This window comes from Neophocaena asiaeorientalis, unplaced genomic scaffold (genome assembly GCF_003031525.2).
Source record: "Neophocaena asiaeorientalis asiaeorientalis breed wild unplaced genomic scaffold, Neophocaena_asiaeorientalis_V1.1 scaffold87, whole genome shotgun sequence".
Classification (NCBI taxonomy): Eukaryota; Metazoa; Chordata; class Mammalia; order Artiodactyla; family Phocoenidae; genus Neophocaena; species Neophocaena asiaeorientalis.
In genome coordinates this window covers 4,998,690-5,018,829 of record NW_020175432.1, presented here as the reverse complement: position 1 = coordinate 5,018,829, position 20,140 = coordinate 4,998,690, and the positions used below count along the sequence as shown (strand labels likewise).

The 20,140-nt window shown below is 54.2% G+C and overlaps 1 protein-coding gene across 4 annotated transcripts in view; it reads left to right on the top strand.

Annotated features, from left to right (window-relative positions):
- Positions 1-20,140, top strand: part of CACNA1A (calcium voltage-gated channel subunit alpha1 A) — a 234,454-nt gene that overhangs the window by 211,386 nt on the left and 2,928 nt on the right. For 3 of the 4 annotated variants that reach the window (XM_024767374.1, XM_024767377.1, XM_024767376.1), the window contains 8 exons: positions 3,103-3,230; positions 5,456-5,552; positions 7,972-8,077; positions 17,503-17,610; positions 17,746-17,846; positions 18,970-19,079; positions 19,182-19,320; positions 19,481-19,594. In XM_024767374.1, the coding sequence (XP_024623142.1) occupies positions 3,103-3,230; positions 5,456-5,552; positions 7,972-8,077; positions 17,503-17,610; positions 17,746-17,846; positions 18,970-19,079; positions 19,182-19,320; positions 19,481-19,594 (903 nt within the window). Of the gene's footprint in view, positions 1-3,102; positions 3,231-4,485; positions 4,583-5,455; positions 5,553-7,971; positions 8,078-17,502; positions 17,611-17,745; positions 17,847-18,969; positions 19,080-19,181; positions 19,321-19,480; positions 19,595-20,140 lie in introns of all 4 variants that reach the window. The other variant, XM_024767375.1, reaches the window with a different exon arrangement.

The following is a 20,140-nucleotide window of genomic DNA, read 5'->3' as shown; positions in this document are numbered from 1 at the left end:
GTGCCTTCCTCTGTACGATCAGGAGGCAGGAAAAAGTCAGCCACATAAACATTCTCTGGGAGCTGTGGGGCTTTGCAAAAAAATTGAATGGGTTTTCACTAGTAAAAGATAAGTTTGTCAAGAGGACTCTCCTAGGACCAGAGAATATAAAGCACTGCAAGATTGAAACAAGGAGGAATGAATATATTTATCAGGAACCTCCATCCTGCACTCTCTTTCTCTCTCACTCTCTCTGGGGCCTCATCTCGGCAAATTATTTTTGTTCTCCGCTCTTCCTGGAGCAGTTTGAGCACAGTCAGAAGAACTATCTAGGTATTTCAAGCAGAGGGGATTTAATATAGGGACTGGCTACACAGGCTTGAAAGAGCAAACAGAGAACACTGAAGTCACCAGGGATTAACAACTGCAAGAAGGCCAGGGCTGGGGTATTAAAAGGAAAAGAAGGTGTTACTAACCAACCCAGCTGCCCCTGGAACCCCCGAGGGAGCGCTGGCACCCTAGCTGTCTGCTGCCCCTGGACAACTGAAGACAGTTTCCTGTGGCTGCTGTCACAAAGAACCACAAACTTGGTGGCTTAAAACAACCAAAATTTATCCTCTCACGGTTCTGGAGGCTAGAAGTCTGACCACAGTGTTGGCAGGGTCACGATCCCTCCAGAGCCTCTAGGATAGGATCCTTCCTGGCCTCTTCCAGCTTCTGGTGGCCACAGGTGGTGTTCCTTGGTTTGTGGCAGCATCACTCCAATCACTGCCTCTGTCATCACATGGTCTTCTCCGTGTGTGTCTGTGTCCAGATTTCCCTCTTATGAGGACAGCAGTCGTGTTGAATTTAGCCGACCTTAATCCAGTATGATCTCATCTTAACTTGATGATGTGCACAAAGACCCTTTTTTCAAATAAGGTCACATTCACAGGCACAGGGGGCCAGGATTTGAACATATCTTTTTGGGGCACACAGTTCAACCCACAACACAGACCCACATGGGAAGCAGAAGGAAGCTCCTCTCCTCCTTCTCTCCCCTCCCCAGGCTGGCCCCCTAACCATGGCTCCTACTGGCAGGATGTAAGCTGCCCAGGGAGTGTGGAAGATGTTATTTTCAGAACTCAACCCAAGGACCAGCGTCTGTCAGCCAAAGCCCAACACATCCACCCTCTTCAGACCAGCAGTCGGTCTCACACTGAAAGACTTGCAGCCTAAGTCTCACAGCAGCACACCCTCCAAGTCTAATGTCAACAGCCATTGACCTAGACGGTCCCTTGCCCAGTTCCAAATTCCCAGAAGAGAGTCCGAATGGGCCATCCTAGCTCCTGGTCAAGTGACCACCCTTGTTCTAGTAGCTTTGGGTGCATATGGAGACACAGTCTTATACTACATCCTATCTGGGAAGGGCAGGCACCCTAGAAGACATCTACAACACTTGATCATCAGCCCTTCATAGGCAGGAATTTTTGTTTAGTTCACTGCTGCATCCCCAACACCTAGGACAGTGACTGGCCCACAGCAGGTGCTCGATCAATATCACAAAATGATGAATTAAAAATAGAGTCACTAGCAGACATAGAGAATGGGCTTGAGGACACGGCGGGGAGGGGAAGCTGGGGCGAAGTGAGAGTAGCATTGACATATATACACTACCAAATGTAAAATAGATAGCTAGTGGGAAGCAGCTGCATAGCCAGGGAGATCAGCTTGGTGCTTTGTGACCACCTAGAAGGGTGAGATAGGGAGGGTGGGAGGGAAGCTCAAGAGGGAGGGGATATGGGGATATATGTATGCATATGGCTGATTGACTTTGTTGTACAGCAGAACCTAGCACAGCACTGTGAAGCAATTATACTCCAATAACGATGTATATAAAAGAAATAGAGTCACGAAAGTTAGGGACACCTAGAATTACAGGTCATTTATTAAGCACCTACTCTGCTTACTTCTACACATTTGCTTAATACCCGCTGTGTGCCGGGCCTTATACTAGGCCCTGGGGATATAAGGAGAGAACATACTTCTCTCAGTTTGCAGGGGTGTTGGGCAGACAAGTCAGGAGACAGTAGCAATACAATCTGATAGGTGCTTTGATAGGGGAGACTCAGACTGAAGGAAGGAAGATTTCCAAGAGTGGCCCTCAGGGACTGTGGGCAGGGCTTAGACCATGTATTGATCAAATTGGTTGCAAGTAACAGAAATTCAACCGAAACTGACAAGTGAAATATGCAGTTCACTAGCTTATATAACTGAAAAGTCCAAATGAGGCTGCATCCAGACAATAGCAGACCCTGTCCTCTTTGCTGTTCTCCTTCACACTGGCTTTATTCTCAAACTTTCTCCCTATAAAGGGAAGATGGCTGCCAGAGTGCCAGCAAAAATCCCAAGGAAGGCTCTCATTGGCCACCTTGGGTAATGTACCCCTCCCTAACCAATCACAAGGTCATGTGACCACCACCTGTGAAGCCAGCCACACCCAACAACAGCATCTAAGTATAAGGGCAGGGGTTTCCCCAGATGCCATTATCCAAAGGGAGAAAAATGATGTCCACTGAGGGAGCAGCATTTACTAAGGCCTGAAGGCAAGACTGATGCAAGCACCCCATGTGCTAAAGGCTAGAAGAGCACATGACAAGGTGCTACAAGATGTAGACAAATGCAGGAAAATTCATCCATCCATCCATCGAAGAAATATTTGCTGAGTGCTTACTTTATGCTGAGGATGGAAACATGACAGGGTTCTGGCCCATTGGGGGTCAGGTGTGGGAGGATTTGGGGTCATGGTGGTCCCCTTGGTGTTGGCCTCTATTTAACACAGCCTCTCTACCTCTCCCTCTGATTGTCTCTGTCCATCACTGTTGGTCTTTATCTCTTTGTATCTTTCTCTGTCTCCATCTTTATCTCTGTCTCTGTCTCTCTCCCCCATCTCCATTTCTCCATCTCTCTGTCTCTGGGCTCCCTCTGTGGGCATGTGTCTTTCCTCTATCTCCCCCATCTCTTTCTCTGACTACCTTTTCTCATTTTTATCTCCCTCCCTCTCTCCCTCTGGGCCTCTGTGTATATGTGTTTGGATGTGTCTCCCTCTCCCCCACCCCATCTTGGCCCCTGGGGTCCCCACAGATGCTGAACCTTTTTGTTGCTGTCATCATGGACAACTTTGAGTACCTCACCCGAGATTCCTCCATCCTGGGTCCCCACCACCTGGATGAGTACGTGCGTGTCTGGGCCGAGTACGACCCCGCAGCGTGGTAAGCAGTCACCCCAAATCCTCCAGCCACATCACCCACCTTTCTCTGGCACTGGAGCACAGTCTAGGTCAGGATCCAGACCTTGGGGTGTTGGCTCCCTGGAGAGCCAGCAGGGATTTCAGGAGGATCAGTCTAGAAAAAAAAAGATGAGAATCAACACCCTCACACATCCTGGATTAAATGATTTGGGTACCACTGCTGCCCAAACCCCAGGTTTTCTGAGAGACGAGGGAGGGGATCCACCATGAGTTCACCTCCTATGAGTCTCTCCTGCCCCCGCCACTGTGAGGCTTCCAGATGGTGAGGACAAGTTATCCAGGCCCCAGGAAGGAAGCCAGAGGCCTCTCAGCCTCATTTCTCCTGGCAGTATGGGGAGAAGGGCTGGTTTAGTACCCTTGGCAGACAGAATTGGCTGCCAGATCAGAGTGGTGGAACCCAGCTCCCGTTGCGATCCCAGGACCCTGGAGCAGGTGGTCACACAAGGCCAGGGGAGAGGACACAGAACCTTGGTGGTCCTTGCATCTTCATGGTCATGAAGGGAGTGAGCTCTCCCATCTCCGTAGGCACAAGAGCGCCCCCTCCTGGTTGACAGGTGATGGTTTCCAAGGGTGGTCTCCACCCTGCTCAAGTGTATTGAGTGCCTGCTCAACACCAAGCCCTTGCAGGATGCTCAGAGCCCACCAACCACAAACTGAGGATTCTAGTTCAGGCTGAGCTTGGGGCCTGAGAAAGCATTAAATGGGGGCCCTCAGCAGCCTGAACACTAGAGGGGAGCCTCACGAAGAAGGTGGGGTGGAGTCGATCCTCGCCATTCTTTCAGCCCCGGACAACCCTCCATGAGACCAAGAGGCTGGGGTGAGCTGCGGGGCTGGGGCTTGACTTTCAGCTGGTTCCTAACTCTTCCTCTTTTGATTTTAGGTCACAGCAGTTGGATGCTGTCCCCCTGTCCTCTATTCCACGAGCCCCCCCAGCCCCCAGTGTAGCCCATCCAGATTGTGGAAGAGGGAGACACAGAGAGCCCTGGGGGAGGTTCCCCCAGCCCAGAGCTCCCAGCCCACTCCAAATGAAACCCTCTGCCCCAGGGTCTGTGAGTGTCTGGGAACATCTCAGGGACCTTCACTCATCCCACATCTCCCCTACTCTAAGCCAGGGGGTCCCCAGCCCCTGGCATCATGACCTCACTGTGTGCACGGGGAGCCAGTGTGAACGCAGCTTAACCCCGTGCCTCCACTAATCCCCTCTCTTCTCCTTTCAGCGGTCGGATTCATTATAAGGATATGTACAGTTTATTGCGTGTAATATCTCCCCCTCTCGGCTTAGGCAAGAAATGTCCTCATAGGGTTGCTTGCAAGGTTTGATTTCCACTAAAACCTGCTAGCATCCATGGAATGAGTGTGGCTTGGGGTTCTTCAATATATATATTTCATATATATATATATATATATATATAAAATCTAAAAAACAGAGCCATCTCTCTCTTTTGCACTAAACTAGAAAACTTAGCCAACAGAATGCAGTCACATAGACTTGATGAAGCATGGAACATATATCTCTCCGTTCCCTTCAGCCATTTCTGCTTGCTCTTAGCTGAAGCTGCCCATCCCGGGGTCTCAACGGCACCCCAAATCAGACACATCCGGGGGGACTGTAACTTTGCATTGACCCCCCCCACCATCTCCTCCACTCTCCCCTCCTCCACCCTTCGCCTCCCAAAGCCCCCAGCCCTCCTTCCACTGCCCTGGCCCCTCTTCCCCATCTAGGCCCCCTCAGAGACCAGCCTCAGCCAAACCAGAGAACTTGACCCAGTTTTTTAAATGACACTGAACCAAAGCATTGCTTCCAAGTGAGAAGCCCCCACTTCCCTCCACATTCCACCAGAACCATAGCCCAGAGTCAAAAGTGAATCTGACTTTTCTCTTCTCTCTCTCTCTCTCCCTGCTCGTAAGCAGTGAAATAATCTTTTTTTTAATTACCTCTTCCATTTTTTCCCTCCTCTTTTCCATTTATTTGAAATACCTATTTTATCGTTCTCTGCATCTTTCTCTCTCTATTTTTTCGGCTCGTGTGATTTTTTTGTTTTGGTTTTTTGGTTTTTTTTTTTTTTTTTGTTTTTTTTTTTTTTTTTTGGTTGTTTTTTTTTTTTCCTTCCTTTTCTTCCCCTCCCTCCACCCACCCTTCCTTTGGTTCTCCGTTCCCACCCCCGTTTTTGTTTTCGGTGCTGCCAGGGGCCGCATGCCTTACCCGGACATGTATCAGATGCTGAGACACATGTCTCCGCCCCTGGGTCTGGGGAAGAAGTGTCCGGCCAGAGTGGCTTACAAGGTAGTCTAACCCTTGCCGACCACCAATGTCCGGGCACTGGGGATTTTTCAGTGCTGACCAGGAACAACCAGCCGAGTCTCTTTTTCCAGCATTACTGTTCTTTTTTTTCTTTTTCTTTTTTCCTTTTTTTCCCCTTTCCTCCTTGAGTAAATGGATCATGACCATCCCTTGATTCTAAGCAGTATACTGTGTCCGTCCTTTCTGATCAGTGTGTCTTGGTGTTTTGAGACTCTATTATGGCCGACACGCCGGGGGGAGGGTGAGGGGAGCCCCCAGGTCCCCTCGCACCTGGTCCCCCAGGAACCAAATTGGACACCCTTTGGGAGGTGGGGGTCGCCAATGAGCCCAGAGCGGCCCCCATGCCCAGACCTGGGCAGGTGCCTTGCAGGGAGGGGCTTGGACCCCATCTTTTGTATCTTGAGCCCCCAGGTCTCACGGTCCCACACACACACCTGAAGCTGATCTCTGACCTAGGGCCTTGGGGGATCCAAGATTTCCCAGGGAGCACCCAGAGCCTCTCCTCCCCTGCCTCCCCCCTGGAGTTGCTTCCCCAGTCTTCCTGTCCTTAAGCCACCCATCTCCCTCCAAGACACCCCAACATGCCTCTCCATTGTTCCAGAGTGGGCAGGCGGGCCGCAGCTGGACCCCTGGACCGTGGCACCCTGATGCAGGCCATGCACGCTGCCTTGGCGGGGGCCTGGGGCGGGCAGGCACCATGGCCGACCTGGGGGGTGGTGCATGCTGGCTGAAGGAGCCGCCAGGCGGCTGGGCCGGGCCACCCCTCTAGACCCCGTCCCGGAATCTCCCTTGGCACCCAAGGACAGATGCTCTGTTCCCCCTAACTCATCCACTAGAAGTTCAGAGATGACCTTTACAGTCAGCCCCTCCCAAAAACAAAAAATGGTCCCATCATTCCATTCACCCATCCACCTTGGCCTCCTCTGTCTACAAGAGTCCTCCCTCCCCTCTGTCCATCCCATTTCTTCCTGCCTCGTGTAACCACCTCCCCACAACCTCATTCCTCGTCCTCTTCCCTCCATGAACTCCTCCTTCCCAGGCGAGACCAGGAGATGGCCCCACCAGCCTTACTACCATGTACCTGTCGCTTCTCTAATTTTCTTTTGTCCTTCTCTTGGTCTCTCCTTGGCTGAGTGTGGGTGTGTGTGTGAGCGTGTGCAAGAGAGAGGGAGAGAGTGCCCTTCCCTTCCTGGTCTCTGTGCAGGGCCGCCACGGGTCCATAAGGCACCTTTGTGCAAATTTGAAACGAACATCCTTTGCACAGAACACTTTGTGGGAAAACAATTGGAATCCACCAATGTGGGGAGAGCAAGACACTTTTCCACTATCGGCTGGGAAGTTGTCATTTAAATACACAAGTCCATGATTTCTAAGATGGGGAGCCCTTTGTGCAGTGCACAGCCTGCACAGCTGTGCACAGTGGCCCAGTGTGTATGTGTTTCTCTGTCTACCATCTCCCTCCCCACCCTGCCTCAACCCATCTCTTGTGTTCGGCTCTGAGTCTGCCATCCCCTTCGCCATCTCCAACTCTGTGTTTCCTGCTGACCCGTGTCTGAATCCTCTGGTGAACATCAGTCTCCATCTCCGTGCCACCTCAGCCTGGGCTGGTACACACTAGCCCAGCATCCTCTCCCACGCCACCAAGCATGGGGGACAGAGCCCCTGCCTGGGATACAGGGAATCTTTTCTTCCCTGGGCCATGGGAACACCTCCCTCACCCCTTCCCCCTGCCATTGCACAGAGAGCCAAGATCCGGAAATGCCCCTGAGATACACTTTCCACGGAGCTATGAATGAGTCTCGAGATTCCGTCTGCATGCGCCCCTGTCCGCTGTTCTGTGTGTCATGGCCTCGCTGCATGTGCTGCGCGAGGGGCCCGCCCCATCAGCAGGGGGAGTCGCCTGCCTGCCGCTTCTCGGAGGAATGATGCGGTCTGTGGCCATCTGGTCTGGTCTGGGCCGAGCCAGGGGTTGGGGGTGGAGAGCCAGCGGCGCCCCCGGCGGCTGCGGCAATGGACCCCTCTGCCTGGCTGCTGCATGCCTGCTGCGATCTGGCTTGTACTCTTCTTCTTTGGGGTCAGAATGGAACGGAGCTGTCCAGAAGAACTCTGGGGCAGGGCAAGGATGTGGGCCAACCCTGAAAATGCCAGCCCTAGGGTCCAGCAGGCGGGCGAGGAACGGGCAGGGGCTCCGCAGCATAGGAGAGCCCCCAGTGCCCTCCCTGAGGGAGCCACCGAGGGCAATCAGGAAATGGAACACCGGGACAGGTAACCTGAGGGTGGGGGGCACCCTAGCCGCTGCCTTCAGAGTTCTTCCTGGGGCTCCCTGGGTAGGGTGGGTCTGGCTCACGGGATCCGGGAGGGGTGCCTGGGAATGACTGCCCTTGCCTTTGGTTTTCTGTAGAGGCTCCTGCGGATGGATCTGCCTGTTGCCGATGACAACACCGTCCACTTCAATTCTACCCTCATGGCTCTGATCCGCACAGCCCTGGATATCAAGATCGCCAAGGGTAAGGGCAGGAACGGGAGCAGAGAGGTGGGGCAGGGTGGATGGAGGCAGGGCCTCGGAGGGCTCAGCCATTCACCTGCTCAGCAAATACTGAGAGTTTCCCTCCTGTGTGCCGGACACCGCTCTAAGCCTGGAGGATGCAGGTCGCACATCCAGTGGCGGGGGAGGCCTCCCCAACGAGGTTGTGAAGGAGTCACGTGGATACCTGGGGGGAAAGCGCTCCAGACAGAGGGACCAGCGGGTGCAGAGCCCCTCCCCCCACCTGGGGCTATGTTGAACTGACTTGCGCTCTGCTCATGGGGGCACCAAGCAGCCTCGAGAGCAGAGGAGGCACCTACTCCCTCTAACCACAGTGGAGAGAAGCTAGGAGGAGGCCTGATATAACTCACGTGAACACAGGATGGTGGCTCGGAGGGAGGGGATGTGGAACATTCAGATTCTGGATATTTCCTGGGAGTCAAGAGGACCAGATGCTGATGCGTGGAATGTGGGGGGTGAGGGGAAGAGGCAACGAGGCCACTCCCGGGGGTTGGAGCCCCGGTGCGTGAAGTATGGAGCTGCCGTGCCCTGAGACAGAAGAGATGGCAGGGGCAGGTTTGGGGCAAAGGGAGGGCAGGAGGTTGGTGTTGGAGGTGACACATGAAGATGGTGGCTAGGCAGGAGGCTCTCCAACTTACACGTCTGGTGGAGGCCCCCCGAGAAGGTTCTGAAGGAAGTGAGGGGATGAGTCTTCCTGGCTGTGTTGAAGATGTAGAGTCAGGAGGCGTCAGATGCTGGCAGCTTTTAAGCCAGGAGACTGGACGAGCTCTCCAAGGGGATGAGTGGATCGACAGACCCCCGAAGACTGAGCTTGGGGCCACCCCAGCATTAAAGGTGGCCAGGGAGGTGGGTGGAGACCAAGGCAACTCAGGCTCCTAAAAGGCGTCACCAGTGTGTCAGGTGCTGCCCGGCAGCCAAGAAAGATGAGGACCAAGAGTGACTAGCAGATCTTGTGCCAGGTCGCCACTGGTCACTTTGACCAGGGCAGCTCTGGTGGAGGGGTCATGGCCCTCCTGCCTGGAGTGGGTTTCTGAGGCCTGGCGGTAGAGCGGATGTGACTTGGCAGCTGACGGGACAGCAGGGCAGAGAGAGCAGCACATGCGTCACCAGAGAGAAGGAAGTTGAGAGAGTAGCTGGTGGAGGGCTGTGTCCATCGTCCAGAAGAGGGTTGGGAATCAGGGGCTGAAGAGAGAGGCCAGGACTCCACCCAGCTGAAGCCCCTGGGAGGCTATGAGGAAGGAAGGCTGCACTTTAGGGACACATGTTCTTTCCAGGGCCCTGGGGAGAAGAGGGGGAGAAGGAGACAAGACTGGAAGTTGCTCGGAGTGGGGACATTCAGGGAAGGAGACCAGCAGCTTCCAGTGGGACAGTGCCCAGTGAAGAGGTGGGGCACATTGAGGACGACATTATTAGAGCCAGGAAACATGCAGATGAAGGTAGAGAGAGCAGGAGGTGGCCCCAAATGGAGTGAGAAAGAATCAGGAGGCCGAGACTCAGGGGACAGCATAAGTGCCACTTGTCTGGCACACAGTGTAAGTTTCTTTCTCATGCAACAAGTCAGAGGCAAGTGGTCCAGACTTGCCAAGCATCTCGGTGCACATGACCAGCAGGGGCCCAGGTTCTGTCTGCGTTGTGGCACTGCCTGCCCCAGACTGTTTGCTCATCAGCATGGTTGAAGCTGGTGGAGGTTCCAACCCAGGGAGGTGAGGAAGCAGAAGTGTGAGCAGCAGCTTTCTTGTAATCACGTGGTAAAGTGGACTCACCTTGCCCACCTACCTTCCCTGTCCTCAACTGTAAACCTTGGCAGAAGACTTCACCCTCTCTGAGCCTCAGTGCATGTATTAGCTAGCTATGCCATGTAACAAGTGACCACAAATTTAACAGCTTAAAACACACCTACTTATTAGCTCACAGTTATGTAGGTCAGAAGTCCAGGTGGACTCAACTGGGCTCTCCGTTCAGGGTCTCACAAGGCCAAAATCAAGGTGGCGAGGCCACCTTCTCTAGAGCTTCTCTGGAAGTTCCGAGGAAAAATTTACTCCAAAGCTCCTTTAGATGTTAGCAGAATTCAGTTCCTTGTGGCTGTAGGACCGAGGTCCCTGTTTCATTTCTGGCTTTTAGCCAGAGGTTACACTTAGCTCCCAGGGATGTATCTAATTCTTTATGTGCTCCAAATCGCTCTAACTTCTTCTGCTGCCAAGAAAATGGTCTGGAGCTCCCTGGTGGCGCAGTGGTTAAGAGTCTGCCTGCCAATGCAGGGGACACGGGTTCGTGCCCCGATCCGGGAAGATCCCACATGCTGTGGAGCGGCTGGGCCTGTGAGCCATGGCCACTGAGCCTGCGCGTCCGGAGCCTGTGCTCTGCAACGGGTGAGGCCACAACAGTGAGAGGCCCGCATACCGCAAAAAAAAAAGAAAGAAAATGGTCTGCTTTTAGAGGGATCACCTGATTAGGTCAGACACACCCAGATCAGCTTACAGTCAGCTGACTTGGGACTTTAATTACATTTGCAGAGTCCTTTCATAGCAGTCCCTAGACTAGCATTTGATTTAATTTTTTTTTTTTTTTGGCTGCGTTGGGTCTTCGTTGCTGCCTGTGGGCTTTCTCTAGTTGCGGCGAGTGGGGGCTATTCTTCATTGCAGTGCGTGGGCTACTCATTGTGGCGGCTTCTCCTGTGGCGGAGCATGGGCTCTAGGCAAACGGGCTTCAGTAGTTACAGCACGTGGGCTCAGTAGTTGCAGCACACAGGCTTCAGTAGTTGCAGCACGTGGGCTCAGTAGTTGCAGCACACAGGCTTCAGTAGTTGCAGCATGTGGGCTCAGTAGTTTTGGCACGCAGGTTCTAGAGCATGCAAGCTTCAGTAGTCGTAGCACGCAGGCTCAGTAGTTGTGGCTTAGTTGCTCCGTGGCATGTGGGATCTTCCCGGACCAGGGATTGAACCAGTGTCCCCTGCATTGGCAGGCGGATTCTTAACCACTGCACCACCAGGGAAGTCCCAAGCATTTGATTGAATAACCAGAATTTTGCTGGGAAAGAAGGAGCAACTTTAGATTTCTGCCTGCCACAGCTCTGTAAAATGGGTCTAACAGTGCACCTACTCTTGGTACATAATGCCTTTGAATCCCAGCTGCTGTTTCCCTCTGGGGACCTGTGTTCAGGGGTCTGAAGATAACCCAAGACCTGGGCTCAGTGATTCGCTAGAAGGACTCAGAACTGTTTTACTAACAGTTATGGCTTATTACAGCAAAACGATACAGATTAAAATCTGCAAAGGAAGCAGGCACATGAAGCAGGGTCCGGGAGAGACCAAGAGGGAGCTTCCACTCCCTTCCAGTGGAGCCACATGCACACTGCTTACTTCTCCCAGCAATGATGTGTGACAACATGTATGCGGTACTGCCAACCATCCAAGCCCACCTGGACTTTGGTGTCTAGCGTGTTTATTGGGAGTTGGTCGTTGTAAGCCTGGCTGACCTTAGTTGCTCAGCCTCCAGCCCCTCTATTGGTCATGCTGATACCACATGACTCAAGGCCCCCACCATAAATCACATTGCTAGGATAAACCATCTGGCCTGGCCCAAGGCCCCCAGGTAAACAAAAACACTCTTATCAGGCATGACACTCTAGGACTTAGACATTATCTTCCAGGAGCTGGTCAAGAACCAGTCATTCCTGGGGCTTCCCTGGTGGCGCAGTGGTTGAGAGTCCACCTGCCAATGCAGGGGACGCGGGTTCGTGCCCCGGTCCGGGAAGATCCCACATGCCGCGGAGCGGCTGGGCCCGTGAGCCATGGCCGCTGAGCCTGCGCGTCCGGAGCCTGTGCTCCGCAACGGGAGAGGCCACCACAGTGAGAGGTCCACGTACCGCAAAAAAAAAAAAAAGAATCCGCCTGCCAATGCAAGGACACGGGTTCAAGCTCTGGTCCGGGAAGATCCCACATGCCGCAGAGCAACTAAGCCCGTGAGCCACAACTACTGAGCCTGTGCTCTAGAGCCCGTGCTCCGCAACAAGAGAAGCCACCACAACAAGAAGCCCATGCACCACAACGAAGAGTAGCCCCCACTCACCACAACTAGAGAAAGCCTGCGTGCAGCAACGAAGACCCAACACAGCCAAAAGTAAAATAAATATATATATATTTAAAAAAAGAACCCCTTCTGTGGGACTTTAGCAAGTCCAGCCTTTAGGACACTCACCAGATTCCCCACGTGAGGATTTCAAGGACTCCGGGGATGTGCCTGCCACTTGGCTGGCATTGTCACTCATACCCCAGACCCTACTCAGCTCCCAGAGGGTCATGCCCCCAGCATCTGTGAGCCAGGGACCCCTCCCCGTCCTGTCACCTCCCAAAGTTCCATGGGGCACAGCTCTGGAGTCAAGGAAGTTCAACCGAGAGCTTGGGGACAACAGTTCTAACAGTGCTGACCATCACAGCCATTTCAACAGAATCACGTCTCAGGCCAGCTGAAAGTACAACACACTTTTTTTCAACACTGAATTTGCTTCTAAACACACTGAGTTCCTTTCCAGCAGGCAGGGGTTAACATGGAGGAGTGGATTAACCTCAGTGATTCTTCAGATTCTTCAAAAATTGTGAGGCCCATCTTAGCTGGGAGAGAAAGAGAGCGAGTCCCTCTGCTTATCTGTCTCCTTCTGTGTCTCCTTCTGTGTCTCCTTATCTGTCTTATCTGTGTCCCTTCTGTGTCTGTCCTTCCTCTTCTCTGTCTGTTTCTCCTTCCCACTCACCCCTCTGTTCTCTCCTCCCGAAAGAATCTCATTCTTGCCTGGGGAAAAAATCCTCTGTCGTCATGTTTCTTTTTCTTCTAGACGTTGTGTCTGGATCCCTGAAACCTCCCCCAAGGGGCTTGGGCTGTGTCCCTTCATCCCCCACTGCCTTCCTGTTCCCCACCCCAACCAGAAGGTGATGAGGACAGAGCCAGCCACCTACCTGAACGAACGTAAACCCAGTTAACATATCAAAATCCCAAATCCCCAGCCTCATTGACATATACACACTGCTATATTAAAAATTGATAACCAACAATATAGCACAGGGAACTCTGCTCAATATTCTGTAATAACCTAAATGGGAAAAGAACTTGAAAAAGAATAGATACATGTATATGTATAACTGAATCACTTTGCTGTACACCCGAAACTAACACGACATTGTTAATCAACTACTCCAGGGAATTCTCTGTTGCTCCAGTGGTTAAGACTTGGTGCTCTCACTGCCAGGGCCCTGGGGTTTGATCCCTGGTTGGGGAACTAAGATCCCACAAGCCACTCGGCGTGGACAAAAAAAAAAAAAAAAATACTACAATATAAAATAAAAGTTTTTTAAAACTCCCCAGCCTCAAGCTAACGTTCTGGCTTCTGCTGAGAGCCTGCAGGGAGAGCTTTATAAACACTGTGCCACCTGCATGCTAACAGCTGTGGACAGCAGTGGACGGTTGTGTGGAGAAGAGACGAGGCCTCAGCCAGCCAGTAGCAGAATCTCTACAGCAGTCCAGCATTCCCTGAGTCCGGGCCAGCCTGGACTCTCCTTCAGGGCTCCACGTGGCTGACCAGCCAAAAGGCCACTGTCTCGTCCTTTAATACCCTCAAAGACCAGGCTCTGTCTGGAGGCAAGTTCTGCAAGGGCCTGGAAGGTGCTGGGGTGGCCTGGTGGGAGCTGAAGGGCTTTGACCTGCCTTCATTATCAGCTCATTGAATGAGAACGTCCACTGGGCACCTGCTGGGTGCCTGGCTCTGTCCTTGGCACGTGGGATGGGGCAGTGAAAGACAGACGAACCTCTGGCCCTTGTGGGGCTGTGGGGAAAGAGGCAACAAATAAACAGGCAACGATCAATAAGTAGATATGTAACATGTTCAAAAGCGGGACATGTTATGGAAAAGAAAGAGCAGGGTCAGAGGTTGTGGATCCAGGTCAGGGGTTAAACCCTAAGTCAGGGATTCTCAGCCAGGCATAATTCTGCCCCCAGAGGACATTGGCAATGTCTGGAGACAGTTTGGGTTGTCGCAACTGGGAGAGGGCTGGTGTTCACGGTAACTGGTGTGTAGGGGCCAGGGATGCTGCTTGAATGTCTCAGGGTGCACGGAACAGACCCTGCCACAGAGAACGTTCACCAGAGGTGTGCAGAGTGATGTGGGAGAGGGGAGGACCCTTCGGGCGATAAACTCTGGGACACAACTGGTTTGTGGGGGACTGATGCCTGAATACCAGGGAGCCCTCTGTCCCTGGGAACCCCGGTGTTAACAGTTCTGTACCTGGAGGAGGAGTAAAGCTGAGATGTGGCCTTGAGCAGATCTCATGACCCCAGGGGAGGGCCACCTTGAAATCCCCTAAGGACTTTCCCCTTATTTAAATGGGAACGACAGTCCTGAATGCAAGATCTCCCAGTGAATTAAAGCAGAAAGAGTCTAAGGTGGTTCTCAACTGGAGGCAGTTTTATCCACCAGGGAACACCTGGGAATGTCTGGGGACAGGCTTTGTTGTCAGGACTGGGGTAAGTGAGTGCTACTCAACACCCTGCAATGCACAGGACGACCCCACAACCAAGAATGATGGAGCCTCAAGTGCTGACAGGGTGAGAAACCTTGACCTTACCTAATTCAGATGCCAAGAGCGGGTATCTTAATCAGCTCTGGCCACCATAACAAAATATCAGAGGCTGAGTGCATAAACAACAGAAATGTATTTCCTCACAGTTCTGGAGACTGGATGTCCAAGATTCTGATGCCAGTGGGTTTGGTTTCTCCTGAGGCCTCTCTCCTCAGCTTGCGGATGGCCGCCTTCTTGCTATGTCTTCACATGGCCTTCCCCAGGGCCCGGGAAATGTGCATCCCTGCTGTCTATCTCTCTCTTCTTATAAGGACACCAGTCCTATTGAATTAGGGACCACCCTCATGACCTCATGTAACTTTAGTTACTTCCTTAAAGACCCCATCTCCAAATGCCGTTACACTGGGGGTTAGGACTTCAACATGAATCCGGGGGAGCGGGGGACACAATTCAGTCCATAACAATAGGTATCTTCCTTTTCTTCACTAGAAACAGGAAACATGTAAGCTGTCAGGAGAAAGTGACTTTTCACAAGAATGTCATGTTCTCTTGTTTCCCTTCCCATGTCTCTGAGAAGGACCCACAGAGACCCCAAGCACCTCACTTAGCTACAGTGGACAAGAGACTTAGCTATTAATTCCAACTGCTTCCCTAGAGGAAAAAAAAAAAAAAAACTGTCATAGGTTGGTGTCAAGTATGTTGAGAACCCAGCTACACGGATGATTTTCCCAAGGATCTCCCACAACTTCCCAACCTGTGTCCAGGCCCGCCAATCACCCCTACACCCATGCAGGTCGGCTCCAGTGACCACAGTCCCTTGTATCATTAGACCCTGCAACCACCAGCAGCGAAAAGAGACCAGACTGTGGACCGTGCCCCCTAGTGGTGATGTGGTGAACAATAGCATGAGATGATAAAGACCAGAGAAATAAAGCAGGAAAAAGGCATCGAAGGAGGGGCAGCTGTTTTAGGTTGGGAGACAGCTAGAAGACCTCTTTGATTAAGGGTTTGGACAGGGACCTGAAGGAGGTGAGGGAGGGAACCACATAGATAGAAAGAACCATCCTGGCAGAGGAAACAACCCATGCAAAGACCCTGAGGCAGGATGGTGCTTGGCGTGTTTGCTGAGCAACGAGGAGGCTGGTGTGGCTGGAACAGGGTGAGCAAGGGGGAAAGTAGAGGAGATGAGGGCGGATCGTGCAGGGCCTTGTGGACTCGGGGGATCACCCTGGGTGAGGTGAGAGCCTTGAAGGGGGCAGGTGACTGATGCAGGTGTCCCTGGGCGCCCTCTGGTGGCTGTGGGAGGAGCAAGGCGACCTGGCAGAAGCGATTACACTGGTCCAGGAAGTTCAGCTCCCCACCGCCTCCATATCATCACTCTGGAACAGGATCTGAGCTTGACTTGCAAAAAGGCCCTTCTGAAGGATTTTTCTCAAAATAAAGGCATCCATCTCCAGAGTCACACGGGGGAAGATGAGTGAAAGCTCCACGGAGTGCCTGGCAGATGTCTGTGCTTTGACCCACATCTGCTGAGAAGGAGAAGCTGGGCAGGGGTTCCAGAGGGAGCTCCGGGCTGGGCCCGGGAAATGGAGGAGTGGGAGAAGGAGGGACAAAGACGGCAGATGCTGGGCGACAAGAGGTGGACAGGGAATGGAGGCAAAGGGGGATGTTGAGGCTGTCTGGGCGGTCCAGCTACTCAGCCACAGGCCCCCGTGGATGGTTGTTAAACACTGCAGTAGTTCTCTACTGGCTGGCAGCCGGCTCCTGCCCTTCCCCTAGATCTCCTCCCATAATCCAGCAACCACAGGGTTAATATTTGGTCCAGCAGGGATCCTTCAGGCCCTTGCTCTAGCTCTGTCATCAATGTCCCTCTCCTACCAGCTGGTAAATGTTTAGAATAGCCCCTGTTTGGGGCTGTGAAACAGCGAGTAGAAGCAAGGGCCAAGCTGATGTATCAGTTAGAATGGATGAGAATGTGCTACTGTAACAAACAGCCCCAAGGCCCTGAACCAACAAAGATTCGCTTCCCACTTCCATTATGTGGGAACTTCCGGGGTCAGCAGGGGCTTCTGTGAATCAGTCACTTAGGGACCAGGCGTGAGGGGGCAACCACTGTCCCCAACATTACCAGCCGCCGTGACAGAGGGAATGAGAACTCAGGAGGGGCCTGCACTGCCCATTTAATGCCCAAAGCGGGGCCTCACCCTGCTCACACCTTATGGGCAAGAACTCGTCCCATGGCCCTGGTCAACCCCAGGGGCCAGGAAGGACCACACTCCCGTGCACTCGGGCAGGAGGGACCAGGAATTGCTGCCAAAGAACTTTAATGACCACCATGGCTGGAGTGAGGGGCCAGGGCTTGGCTCTGTCCAAGGTCAGCATTCACAGGAGGGGATACTCGGTTGAGGGAGAACGTCCTCTATCAGGACTGCTCCCTGAGGCTTACCCCAGGCTCCCTACTGCAGACACCATCCTAATGCTGTACATTAACTATTTTGATCTTCAAACAACGCAGTGAGGCAGGTAGTATTGCCGTCATCCCCATTTGGAAGATGGGGAAACTGAGACACAGCACGGTAGACTAACACCCAGGTCACGCAGCTGGTAAGTGGGAATCAGGTCGGCCCCTCAGGAAGCTGGACTGTCCCCCGCGTGGTCTTTCGAAGGCCCTGGCGCTGCTGAGGACTAGACTCCTCTGGGTCAGGCCCGTAGGGCACTGGCAACCCACTGGGAACCAGGACCCCAGAGCTTGGGTCGACAGGAGCCACTGGCTTTGCGGCTGCCCCAGAGACCGGCTGATGCCTCTCTGTGCCCACCCACAGGCGGAGCCGACAAACAACAGATGGACGCTGAGCTGCGGAAGGAAATAATGGCCATCTGGCCCAACCTGTCCCAGAAGACGCTGGACCTGCTGGTCACCCCTCACAAGTGTAAGAGCCAGGCCCGGCCTGGCCTCGGGCTCTGTCCCACCAGGATGGAGGGGGAGGGAAAGAGGAGGTCCAGGGACGGCAGGGCTGGTGCACACAGGGGCCCCCACCCACAGTGAGCTCACCCTGTGCCCCCAGCCACGGACCTGACGGTGGGGAAGATCTATGCAGCCATGATGATCATGGAGTACTACCGGCAAAGCAAGGCCAAGAAGTTGCAGGCCATGCGCGAGGAGCAGGTATGGCCCCAGCCCTGATGGCCCTGCCCTGCTATGTCCATCGCTCTGGGGACATCCAGGCTGGGAGACAGTGGCTTCCTTGTCACCATGAGGACCAACCAGAACAGTGGGATGAGGCCAGGCTCCAAGGCAGGTCACTGAGAAGTAGGACAGTGCCAAGGAGACGTAGCCTGGATTAACTCATCTGCTCCATCAACACTTATTGGGCACCTACTGTGTGCCGGGCATGGTTCTCAGCTCCGGGGGTGCATCTGTGAGCAAAGCAGACCAGAATCCCTGTGGAGCAGACTTTCCAGTTGGGGGAATGCCAACAATGACAGACGATTAAATTACATAGCATTGCAGAAAATGCTAAGTGCCATGGGAAAAATCGGGGGCAGGGGAAGGAATGTGATTTGAAAGGAGTAGTCAGGGGAGGCCTCGCTGAGGAAGTGACATCTGAGGAAAGACTTGAAGGAAGAGGAGAGGGAGCCAAGCAGATACCTAGGGGGAGAGTGTTTCAGGCAGAGGGCACAGCCAGTGCAAAGGCCCTGAGGCAGGACCATGAGTTTGAGTTCAGGGAACAGCAAGGAAGTCGATATGGTGGAACAGAGTGTGCAAGAGGCAGTGGGAGGAGACAAGGGTGGGGAGGTGACAGGACAGATTATGCAGGGCCTAGTGGGCCTTCGACTTTTGCTCAGAGTGATGTGGGAGCCGTGGGGGCTCCTCAGTAGAGGAGGGAAGTGACTTCATGCAGGTGTTCACAGGTGCCCTCTAGTGGCCGTGGGGGGTAAGGGCTGGAGCTGGGGGACCTGAGAGGAGGCAACTGCACTGGTCCAGGCCGGAACTGATGAGGCCGGACCAGGATGTGGGCTGTGGAGTGGTAAGAAGTGATCCAGTTATGGATGGATTTGGAAGAGTCTTGAGGACTAGCTGATGGATCAGACCTGAGTGTGTGTGCGTTTTGGGGTGGGGGGGCATGTCAAGAATGACTCCTGGGATTTCACCCCAGGGGTGGGCTAAGCATACCCTCCATAGCCTCACCGCGGCAGCCCTGACCAGAGCCTGAGCCTGGGGCGCCCTCCTCCACCTGTCCCCCGTCCCCGCCCACCCTGTGCACACACACTGCTCTCTGCTTCCCCAGAACCGGACACCTCTCATGTTCCAGCGCATGGAGCCCCCATCTCCAACGCAGGAGGGGGCACCCGGCCAGAATGCCCTTCCCTCCACCCAGCTGGACCCAGGAGGAGGCCTGTGAGTGTCCCTCTGGCCAGGAGGCAGGGGAACGGGGGTGCCTGTCAGGTGTGAAAGCCCCCGGAGTGCCCACCACCACCCTGGTCTCTGTGCCCCACACAGGATGGCTCACGAAAGCGGCATGAAGGAAAGCCCATCCTGGGTGACCCAGCGGGCCCAGGAGATGTTCCAGAAGACGGGCACGTGGAGCCCGGAGCGAGGACCCCCCACGGACATGCCCAATAGCCAGCCCAACTCTCAGGTGCCTCCATACCCCCCCACGCCCCCATGGCTCCCAGGCCCGGGCAGGACAAGAAGGAGGGGTCTGGGCCCCCCACCTGCAGCTCCGCACACACTGGGCCACCCCCGGGGTCCACGTGTCAGGCCCTGGGGCTCACCCGGCCTCGCCATCTGCCCCGCAGTCTGTGGAGATGCGAGAGATGGGCAGAGACGGCTACTCCGACAGTGAGCACTACCTCCCCATGGAGGGCCAGGCCCGGGCCACCTCCATGCCCCGCCTCCCCGCCGAGAACCAGGTGAGGGCTTTCACCCACCACGCTGGGGGCTGCACTTGGCCTCTGGAGTCTCTGCTTCCCCACGGAGCCCAGGGACCCAGGGCTGGGCAGGCGTCCTTCACCCTCGGCAGCAGTGTGCAGGCCCCACTGCCCCTACAGGCCACACCTGGAGCCCCTGGAGGCCCTGGTCCTCTTAGGTCCTCCTTGACGGAGGGCTGAGAGGGGGCGAGGTTCCCCTGGGGCAGGGTACCGTGGCCACCGCCAGGTGGTTTGTCTCTGCCCCGTTTGGGGGTACTTGAGGCCGCAGGGTGTGGAGGTTGCAGAGGGGGTACGGGAGGTGATGTGTCTGGCCCAGGTGAGAGCTGCAATCAAGAATATACACTCACGCACACACATACGCACACGCACACGCGCTCGCACATACTCGGATGTGTGTGCTCGTATACACGCACGCTCTGGGGAACTTGGCAGGTCCTAGGACCTGGTGGCGGAGTCTGGGGTGGGCCCGGGGGCAGCTGGGGTTCGTCTGTCTGTCTAGTCTCTGTGGGGGCCGCCGGGGAGGAGCAG